The sequence below is a fragment of the Vanessa atalanta genome, chromosome 8, assembly GCF_905147765.1.
Source record: "Vanessa atalanta chromosome 8, ilVanAtal1.2, whole genome shotgun sequence".
NCBI lineage: Eukaryota > Metazoa > Arthropoda > Insecta > Lepidoptera > Nymphalidae > Vanessa > Vanessa atalanta.
Window position 1 is genome coordinate 4,637,836 of NC_061878.1, and position 12,244 is coordinate 4,650,079.

At 30.6% G+C, this 12,244-nt stretch overlaps 1 protein-coding gene across 1 annotated transcript; it reads right to left on the reverse strand.

The window, feature by feature from the left end:
* Positions 1-9,041: 9,041 nt before the first annotated feature.
* Positions 9,042-10,806, reverse strand: LOC125065901. The gene has a single exon (XM_047673758.1). The coding sequence runs from the start codon at positions 10,773-10,775 to the stop codon at positions 9,042-9,044; it is 1,734 nt and encodes a 577-aa protein (XP_047529714.1). The 5' UTR covers positions 10,776-10,806.
* Between the last annotated feature and the right edge of the window lie 1,438 nt (positions 10,807-12,244).

Here is a 12,244-nt window from a genome sequence, read left to right on the forward strand (position 1 = left end):
TTATTGGCATTAAAGGAAAGAAAATAAATAATCATAAGACAAACACTTAATTCAAATAAATATCGACGTTTAGTATAAAATACTATGTATATTAAGAATTTTATTAAATATAATTATTTATTACATTCTTACCTACGTGCCTACGTCTAGCGTCTGGAGAAGGAGAAGAAGAGTTCCACAAACGAATAGCTTAAACAGTTAAGTAGTTAGATACATTAATATCTCAAATAAAACGTGTAAATTTAATTGCATAGATTTTAAATGAAAGTAACTAAAACAATAACAGACAAAAGAAATGTAAATAGTGTAAACAAAGGATAGTCGATGTTTTAATATCAAATACCATACGTTTGCCCTTTAACCCCTTTATTTAGGGTTGTTACATTGTGTAACATGTCAAAGGGCTTGAAAAACTTTTACGACAGGCCTCTTGCCTGATCTTATTGGTCTGATATGATGGGTCGTACACCGCCGTAGGAGCGAGAACGCTATACTGGTGCACAGAGTGCACTTATGCATGTGCAACATACCGTGTAAGTACACGGTATGTTAATTTACATAATATTGAGCATTAATTCTTTTACTCCAATAAAATACACACATTAAACCAATTAGAATTAATAGAAATAGTTATGCAAAGCACCTACATCTGATTTTTTTTTTACACTGGAATATGAAGTAAAAAAATAAGAGATACTTTGGCTTATTTTTGAAATTTTATACGTATACTCTATTCTAACCATAACAAGAAAAAGCCAAATTAACAACATTTGACAGCAAATTGACGCGATATCATTGGTCGAGAGCTTGATTAATCTATGATATTCACTATGGATTTGCGAAAAAATTGTTGTTTCAAACGTCAACAAAACTGTTATCGGAATTTTGGAAGTAGAATTAAAGTAGAAATAAGTGCTTAAGTGCAATAGTGTTGTATTATAAATATAGATATTAATCTTATCTTAGTTATTAGCAAATCGCATGAAATTCGTAAATTTAAGGTTTGTTTATCTAACCTACTTCCATTGGAATAGGCTATATTCGATACGCGCAAATCGCGATGCAACCCCTCTGTCAAGTCTATCACATCTGTACGATACGAGACACTGTTCTGAACGGACCTGTGACACATATCTCCACTAATACACGTTACTTGGCATATTCATCGGTAGCACCCAATCGAACAAATATAACTACGTACAGGTGATTATCCAACCTTTAGAATTATTTAGGCTGTATAGCTCTATACTACAATACAAAGTTCACGATATTGATATTTTTATATTAATATATTTTTTTAACAAAATAAAAGATAATAATTCATAACTTTTTAAGAACATTTGGTTTATCAGCTCATCAGAGTAAGCTCAGGTCACAGTTTAGTTTTATGTTGCATTTTCTTAACAATAGTTATTATGTGCTGTTATGAACTAACAATTGCTATACGATACACTTAACAACTACGAATAATATTAATGAAATATACAAATGGTACTTTGATTAATCCTATAAGATCAACACAACAACTAAAACAAATATATACAATCTCCATGTAAATATATTTCCGTGTAGTATCGATTCCGCGACCATTTCTGTTGAATGCAAGTTCGCAGCGCTTACACAAAATACTTTGTAAGTCGTAATCTAACAAAAGTTGATAAAGATTTAAACATTCATATCTTTAAAATTTATGCTGAAAACAAAGTCGCTGGAAATTTAATAGGTAAGTTAGGCGAATAAGATGTTACATACCGCTCAGCCCCTTTTACTCTACTATTAGGAATTATTGGCCTATATACTTTATATTCAAATGTTCTTTCGTAATATCAAAAATAAATAAACACACATTTACCAGTTACTTATAATGTTTTATTTTCTAATAAAATCGCCATTTATAACCAAAAAAACAAGATTTCTCAAGCAGACTCAATGCTTTTTCAAAGTTCTGCTTAAACGAAATTTAAAACGTTATTCGCCATTCAAACAAATGTCGATTATAAATATGGAATAAACGATTTTGTTATTCAAAGTGCCGTGACACATTTAAAGAATGTTCACTTAGTTGTCCATACAACATGGGCCGCGCTGGCGAACGACTGATTTATGTACGTCGAATGGCGCGGCGCTAGGCGGCGCTACTGGCCTATTGTTTTTGGACGATTTATCGCCGGTGTCCAAATAGGAGTCACTGGCACAACAATTCACTTGGACAACGTTGGCTTTTGACGGCAACATGCGCGGTATTGTTTACTCCATGCGGTGCCCCGATATTACAAATGGGGAATGCGCTGGCAATGACTTGTTAAACGTAACCCATAAATCATTTTCGATCAAATTTAACTTTTAATTCTTTAAAATACCAATACTAAACTCTATTTAATATTATTGACATGTACCGCTTATATGGAGTTTGAGCTAGTTGTTACTCTGTGGATCAAAGGCAGCATACCTGTTTGCTTTCATTGGCAAATGGTATTGATTATAACACTGTTTGCATATATCCAGTGGTTCTGTCAATTTAATCAACTGAAATGCAATTGGACAACCTATATATTAAAAAAGGTTTTATGTTATACATAGAAAATAAAACGAATTTTGAAGCTTAGAAATTTGGAGATCCAAAAATCTTTATTTATTTTTGATTGCAAAAATAGTAATTGTATATATTATTCCGAAACCAAATAGTTTAAGCAATTAACAACACTTATTCTATTAATTACAATTATTAGTAATCAATGAAGCCCTGTTACAAAATTAACAATTTCATTGACGAAAATTCTTTAGCTTCACACAAGTTTCAAGGATTAATTATATGAATATAAAATAAAAATACAAATGATTTTTGGAGAATTTATGACGATTTCACTTTTAATACAAGGAGCGAACATAAACCTCTGTTATCGGACTACACAGGGTTAGTCATTTATTGTGGGACACTGTATACACTTTTACATTAGGATGCCAGAACACGTTCAAAATAATTCAATTGAAAAATGAAAAAAAAAAAACTATTCAGAAACTTTTAAACTCAAAACAATATAGCAATAATTACATATAAAAAAGTGTAATGCTTTTATACAAAATAAACATCATGATTTCGTGCAGTGTTCCTCTTCACAATAATACCGTGACACCAAAGTTTTAAAACTATAACCATTTAAGCCGGAACCCCAAGATCACGCGGTAAGCCGTTAATCGTTGTTCCTGTGCTTGAAATCTTTGTCCTATCGGAATATCAGATTGGCAGAATATAATTTATGCACTATAATATGTCAGGTTTAATTGGCTAGGAACAGTGTTCTCCTGAGAACGACCGCTACCACTAATGTCAGTCTCGATGGGCGATCGTCATATGTTATTTCGTTTATTTTTTCTGGGTTCCATTTATGATCATGTTGTCATCATAATCGCTCTAGCACTGAGAAATTACATGGATGTTATATCACTCCTTTATTTTTTTATTTGCTCGCAATAGATTGTTTGCTAAATTAAATGAATAATTATCACAAGGCAGAGTTTTAAAGTTGTTGTGAATGTTTCGAAACTAAAATTGTCGTCAAAATAAAATTATCAATCATTAAAAGAATACTTATTTATCGAAGTATCAGTTTTTTTTGTATTATTTATTTTATAAATTATGAAAATTTTTAGCGGAAAAAGTACCACCGTATAATTTATTCATAGGTTCGGTGTATTTCCAAAAGCTTAGAATAATTTAATAGCTGCTGGTTGATTCATCAGATAGATTTGGAAGCTCAGTCTAATTGCACGTGTGTCTGTGTCAAGTGGGTAAAGGCTATTTCAGATACATTCATTCATTATGTTAATATAATTTGAATAGTTAAAGATTTTAAAATTATCTTTATAAGTAATATTTCTTATCAAAAAAAAAAAAGATAAATGCTTTTATTGCTTATAACTACATTGATAAACACAAAAATTATTAACATTATAAAAATAGTTACAGTCTTGACCGCGTGGGATGGTGGCAAGATTGCTAGCAGCATTTCCCCGTTGAATCGAAATTCCGATCCTCTGGGCAAAAAACGAACCAGCCCTCCTGTCACCAGTGCTACTCCAAGGGCCAAGTGTTATATTGCTTATTAAGTAATAAGTATCTGCTTTCACAAGTAACAGTTAAACAGTAGTTTATCGACTTGATTAAAATTGATATCTCTGTTAATGATTGTATAATTAAGGAACGATTTGACCAATTGAGGTTCTATTCACACCTTATGTTTGTGTTATGGCTTACAGCGAGTATTTAGAATTTGGTAATATTTAATGACGATTTAATTTAAATATATAGTGCAGGTGAATTGCGAAGCACCGCCGTATAAAATCTGTGTTCTAATGGAAAATCAAAATATATCATTGTATTATTATTGTAATGTTTAATCATGTTGAACTTATGCTGCCGAGGATTAAAAAAAACTAAGAATGTTACCTTTTAAACAGAGCATCTCTATCAGGGTCTCTAGTAGTAACAAAGTAGTGAATCTAAATGATCGCAATTAGAGCGGACAAATGTGAATCGATATCTCGGATTGGACGAATCCGGCGACTCTCGTGGGACTTGAAGTATTTTAATTTCTGACGGCCAAAGCGCATATAGTTGCGCCGTTGAGCCACGTCAAGTCATAACATAAATATACATTGACTATATCATTTCGTTTGTGACAAAAATCGCACGCATAGTAATCACCATCAATGAAATCTGCCTTCGTTTTAAAGTTTAGTTATTTTGTGATTATAATGCATTATTAACTATACATATAATAAAATTGGAGTGTCTGTTTGTAATATTAAAATAACCGCTTTTTACTAAATGAATATCTATGTAGGTATACACGGTACATATACCGCCATAACATTTTTTAAATTTTTGTCTGTCTGACTGTTTGTTACGGCTGGAACGTTAATCTCTGGAACGGCTAGACCGATTTTGACGGGACTTTCACTGATAACTGATGTAATAATAAGAGTAACTTAGGCCACAATAATAACTTTTATTAAAATCAAACGCGAGAAGTCGCAGTCACAGCTACTTTAAAAAATAAATGCAAAACATTTAAATGATTAAGAAGCGACAATAATCTAGCGCGCAACCGTCGGATGGCCCCAACCGATATTGTGATGAAATGCTTGCCGATTTTAATATTAACGAGGAATATGTAATTAAAAATCAGACATCAAAATGCTCTGGTGCTTACGCAAATACAACTGCGCTCTGTTTGTTAACTCTTTTAATCCCATATTTCGACAATCAGAAGCGAACGGTGGGGCTTCAGGCACAGGGACTGAGTCCCCATGACTTTACTTATTTTCTGGTGTACGGCAATGGCAGCACTACCAATGCCACAGTTTGTGACTGATATTGAGAATTTCCTGACAGAAAATCAATACACTTTAGCGATTCGAATCTAGTACCCGGAGGTTTATAACCAATCCGAGCCGAATATATATTAAATTAAATAAAACATAATTTACAAAAAAATGCTCATACGTGTTTAATTATATACAACGATATTTCTGATATTTTGTATACTTTGACTAATTTGTATACATAACACACACACACACACACATAAATTAAATTAATAATCAAAATATTGTTATAATAAATAAAATTCAGCTTGATATTTAACAAGTTTTAAAAATTAAATATAATGTCATGGACAAGAAATAATGAATTTTTAAATTCTTTATTCAAACATTGTCACCTTTAAAAATACATGCACTATGTAGTTCTCATTGTATACATACAAAAGACTATGATAGCGGATGAATTTGACAATTTCCGGTATATGGACATAAAGCATTTTAATCTCTTAACAGGAAAATTGAAACCGAGGGTTTTTCTAGGTTATAAATAATTGCTACGATTCGATTTGTTGATTTATGGTTATTAAAGATACGTCCCAGAGATAACGAACACCACAAATTTCATTTGCATGAAAACATGTCTCCCTGCTAGGCGTATAGAATAGACTGATTTAGGTCACAAAAAATGCATCCATATTATTCATCCTTATATTATCATATAATATTTATTAAATAACTACTTTTAAATTCAATAAATTATTAATATAAATAAACCGTTTAAAATATTACAAACAGTATTATTAAACAGTAAACAGTAAACAGTAAACAGTAAACAGTAAACAGTATTATAATAATTATTAAATTATTAAATCAATTTTAAACAAAATTTACCCTTAAATAAACTTAAAACGATAAATTATATCTAAAGTTTTCTTAATCAGATCATATTGTTATACGAAAATGTTTTATAGTTTCAAAAAAAAACCCGTATTGTCGAAAAATATTACTGGTTAAAGTAATTGTATAAATTCATTAATATTATTAAATAAATAAATATAAAAAACTCTATACAAAGTTAGGGGGGGGGACTGCCTCTCAAGATTAAACTACATAACATATCGAAGTCGAGATAGATTAGTTACAAGATCATCTGATGATAACGATGTGCATATGTTATATGATTTAAGATTCAATATATAAACTTTATACGATACAGTATTTATGGACGGTAAATGTAAAAAAAAGTTACCAATCAGCTATTGTAATAAAGTTACCAATAAGTGTCTCATATTTTTTAATACTCTTTATTTTTATTTGTTTTTTTTTACTTGGTTTACTAACAATCACTCACACCGAACATATTGCTACTTGGTGGTAGAGTTTCGTACAAGACATAGCCGTCAGACATACTGACAGATTGATAATATAGAATCTAATCTAAGGAATTAAGGTAAGTATTTCCATTGACAATTACTACTTCTCAACTACTTAGAAACATTCCTAAGAGCATTTTTTTTAGTAGGGGAAAACAATACGAGGCGGCTCATTGATATTATGTAACAAAAGTTTTTTAAAAGTACGTTAGGATGTGGTTAGTCTGTTGCGCAAACTATTAAAATAGTGGAGAGCTATTTTGTTTGAAAGTGTTTTATGGTTGCACGCGTCAAATAGTAGCATGTTATAAAAATATACTATATATAATTAACACATTATTATTTTTGATAACATTAACTATTTTGTTAATTATTATTAAATTCGGAGCTCAATTCAGTTTTTTTTTAACCTTGTAAATGTATTCTAAGAACTGAATCACTGAATCCACAGCAACTGATATCAATAATAACGCTAGTTGTGTACTATACAATAAAGGCATTATAAATATATTAAGTTTGTATTACTGTGCAAACTAGATAAATATGTATGGGCTTTAATCCTTAAATAAACGCAAGTAAATAATTAAATTAAACATTTATTCCTGTCCATGTGAAAAGAATGGTAATGTTTAAAAGTATAGTTATGACAAAGCTCTCATAAATCACACCGTTATGACTCTGCGGAGACCGCAGAGGACCCTGCTATGTACGGTAAGAGCCTCCTCCTAGATTAGTTTACCGTACAGAGCTATAGAACGCACATGGCAGTGTTTATATACGGCTGCTTATAAACGCCTCACGTTATTTTCATTTGTCCCAAGTTAAATAGGAGGCGCCCCAGGATGGTAGCGATGTTAATAAGTTCCGGACCGAATAGGACAAAATGTTACCATCCATCTTCCATTCAGACTGCAACTTAAACGTAGACCGTAAAAAAGGGCGTATGTTTGTGTGGTAGAGACCCTCAAGCCCAGATTTCAATCCAGACAAACTTTGTTAAAGTGGGTCGCCTCCTGATAGTCACGCACCGTCGCTGTAATGAGGGTGTCATTCACGAAGCACAACATCCCCATTTCGAAAAAAAATTGTCAGTCTAACGCAGCGTTGCTGGTATTGGACTGAAAACCGACCCCTGTGGAACGCCGCATCCTAACCGCCGCGATTACAAATTCCTGTAAACATTTGTATTTCTTGTATAATAATTTGCAATAAGTGGAAATCAAATCTGCTATCGTTAGCTCATAATTTAGTTTGCCAGTCCGTTTTCTTAAAATACTTTGTATTTGTCTTATACAATACATTCAATACATTGATAACCGATCTCAGTACCAATGTTCTTTAAATGTTGATAGAGTTTGTGTATTCCGTATATAAATCGTTTTCGATTTGCCTTTACATATTTTGTTTCTAATATAATATAGTTTTATCGGTTAAGTCGATATGAAAACGTCTACATTTCGATACATTTGTAAAGAGACGTCAGACAGAGATGGCAATATTTTAGGAGAGAGAGAGAATTTTATTTTAAAAGATTTTACATGGATTCTTAATAATACAACGATAATATATATTTTTTTGAATGTATAGTCATTTTTATTACTTACAAACGTTTATTAGTAAATAGAACATTCTTGTCGTGCTATATATTCATATCTTTACAATAAAAAAAACAATAGTTCTGTAAATGTTTAGTAGAAATTAAAAATTTATACACAAGAGAGTTTTGAGACTAAATTTACGGTACTATAATAAAATATACATACAATTACAGATTTGTCTTTAAATTTTCGTATATAAATATTGTATACATGTGTATGTAACTACCCTCCTCCTGATCGTTTGGACCGATTGCGATGTTTTTTTTTTAATTTATTTGAGGACCCGGTAGAGGGTAAAGCTTTAATCGGGGAGTAAAAAAGTTCTTATTTCAACCGCACGAAGTCAGGACAGGCAGCTAGTTTCCTATATTAATAGTAGCGATGTCATTTCAGTTTCAGTTTTTAGATTTAAGTAAATAACTCAGAATATATGTATATTCGTATTAATAATATGTATTATTAATACGAAGTCATTTAATATTACTCTCATAGCATAACAATTATCTTAATTTATGTATTATGCATCCTCTTAATTGGGGTTAAATTTAATGTGATGCGTATCACAAGTTCCATGAGATTGAGGTGAGTTTCTTCTTGTATTTTTTTTAAATTACACATTTTTAAACTTTAAATAAATATTATTACTTGGTGGTAGGGCTTTGTGCAAGCCCTTCTGGGTAGGTACCACCCACTCATCAGATATTCTACCGCCAAATAACAGTACAATGTGTTGTTATATCAATGTTTATGTTTTTTTTATTTTGTACTTACTCCATAACATTTCTATCGTAAAAACGACTGAACTTATTATGTACATACAAATAAGCCCATAGAAACAGGACTTCAATAACTCCATTCCCATTGGTTTCAAAGAATCATCTATTTTACTTAATTTTTCATTCCGCACTAATAATTTCAAGATTATATCGTTCTGTATTTTCATATAGAGACCTGATTCTACTATATGACTAATAGTACGAGAAATTTCAGAAGAAGCTGACCAACGAGGCCGCATATAAAAACTTTTTGGCATGGTCGTTACGTTTTCTTCGAGAATTTGTACAGCTTGATTATAAAATTTTACTTGTAACAAATCAACTGCAAGCAAAAATCTTTTTCCAGCGCCTATATCATTGATGTAGCTCGTAATATTCTTCAATTTCAACTTTATAAATTTATTTTCAATTGATGTATTGCGATAATATTCTATAAATGCTATCGAACCTCCAACTCCGTCCACGACTTGCATTGCTTCATCCACTGATGATATCTTTGGTTCTAAAATAGTTTTTCGCAATCCATCGATAAGATTTCCTTGATATGATATACGAACAATTATGCAAAACCAAATCCAAAAGTTATACAAGCTATTTATTAGCCAATAACTTGAATAATATCTTATATCTTGGCCGAGGAATATACCCAGCATTCTAAAAATTATTTCACTATCAGATTTTTTTGCGATTCTATTAACGAGCTTCATTATGATAAACATAAAGAAAAATCCCCCCAAAATAAGTAGCGTTGATACATTGATAAAAGGCAATAGAATTTTAGCCCACTCGTGTATTTCGCGACGTTTGGGCATACACCAAACCACATTTATGCTATTATATGAGTATGACACTTGTACAACTGCATATCTTTTTGATGTCCAGACAAGACCGGGTATTATTATATCTGCAACGTTGTGGCTTAAGTCATCAAGAAAATCTGTCTTATTTTTGTCTGTGTCGGAAATATGATCTTTATATAAAATTGCATCTAATGATGAATTTAATCTTTCCAGCAGTAACTTGAGCAGAATACCGTCGACACCACCAACTTCAGTAATTGTATGATTTTCTTTTCTCAATTCAACGAAAGGTATGAATTCAAGCATCGTAACTCGAATTGGACAACTATGAAAGTTCTTGTATTTCCTTATAAAGAAAGTTTCATTAACTCTCGTGTTAATATTCAAATCAAGTGCCGTATAATTTGCACAAGATCCGTTTCCATATGGTTTATACGTTGAATATCTAATTTTACCCTTTGGATCGATTCTTAATATAATTATATCACCGATATCATTTTTCCATGCTATTTTTGTAAAGGCATCGACTGAATTAGTCCATTGATTTGACAAAATCATAATCACGCGTATAGGAACAACAATAACTTGATTTATTCTTTCAACAAAATATTCAAACTCATCCGGAGCAGCAGCAAAGAAAACAGTTTGTTTGTATAAAACTGTTTTATGAAAATGAGTGTCCTTAAAATTTTCATAGCTAATTTTAACTGTAACTACTGAACCTTTGAATTTTTTCAGAAAATGTGTTACATTATGTTGGTCATAACGCCACCAAACAACGGACGTCAAAACGTTTAATGTGTATACTTGATTTGCGATGGTTGCTGCTTGATGTATTATTTCAGAAGCCTTTAAAAATTTACCAAACACAAACAACGTGAGAAATATTGTTATATTCTTCATTTTTAAATATAAAATAATACAAAGACTTAGACGGCTGCTTCTAATTGATTATTGGTCACGTCTAAGTCAGTCATATTTCTTCAAGTAGGTATACATTACGATGCTGAAAACTAAGAGGTTTTATTAGCTTTGTTAGTACTATGAGTGCTACATCCATTTGATTGATTAGGTAGATTTATTTACTTATTGTGTACATATTATTAAAACAACATTAGATTTTTTTTGTGTAAGGCAACATTTTCCTATTTTAGATGTGTAGTATTGTTTGTATATTTATTATACATCATATTTAAATAATTACATGATGTACTGTAACAGTAATTTGATAATAATTTTATTTAATTCGTCGTTAATGTATTCACAGTGAAATTCATTGAAATAATGTTCGTTGGTAAATTTGGAACAATGATTTAAATAATACGATTCATCTTTAGCCACAATGTCAATAAGTGATATTGAATAGATAAAGTAAACATATTACAAATGGTTACAAACCTCTGTATAACTAGTTTAGTTGGTTCAATAAACTTGATAATTTTCTGCCGCTCAGTGGATAGAGTAACTTTGTATTTATACACGAATAAATGAATAATACAATTATAATTTCTGCCTTATAGGTAGTTAGTTTTTAAATACAATTTAATATTAACTCGTACCTAAAAAATAAAAACTTACATTCCTATGATAATATCAGAGTTATACGTAATTATTTGTGATTGTGGTATAACTAAAAATTAAGCTTAGATGTAGTTTTTTTTAAATTTTACTTTCATTCAGTAATTTTATATCAAATTTTTCTATATTTTTTTTTTCATAATTTAAACTTTTTTTCTAACTTGATTTCTACATTTTATCTTATACATTGGGTCAATACTAAAATAGAATACTTTATAGAAATACATTTTAGGTCATCTTCTTTTATTGAAATAGATAAATGACCTTATCTTTGTTTATAGCAACTCCTGAGTCGACATAAAAAGAAAAAATGTAAGCAATACCATTATTAGTGATACCACATTGGCTTAATTCAATTATGTAATATGTATTATATAATCTATTTATTCCACAACATCGAAGACAACAGAATGACTTTTGTGATTTTTGCATGGAAATTATTAAGTTAATAAGCTAAATAACTGGAGAGTTATACAAACATTGATATACTTAAAACATGGGAAAAATCAACGCTACCTCTGTGACATCGTGCTTCATGTAAATTTCGTATGATGTTCTTCATCAAGCTATTGATTAGTTTTTGCATAAAAAAAGCCCAAACAGATCTCACACACACAATTTATCTTACTACAATATATGTTCCTGTTGAGACTACAATTGCGCAATTCTATGACCTAACTCTTTAATTTCTAGTCATATAATCTTGTAATATATAATATTTTACTTTTTTTTTATTCATTTTATTTTGTTGTGAATTTACAGGTAAATAAACAAAGAATATTTTTTGATTTTAT

What these genes read in the sequence shown, in the direction of transcription:
- LOC125065901 (XM_047673758.1), bottom strand. Translation starts at nt 10,775, where the DNA reads ATGAAGAATATAACAATATTTCTCACGTTGTTTGTGTTTGGTAAATTT.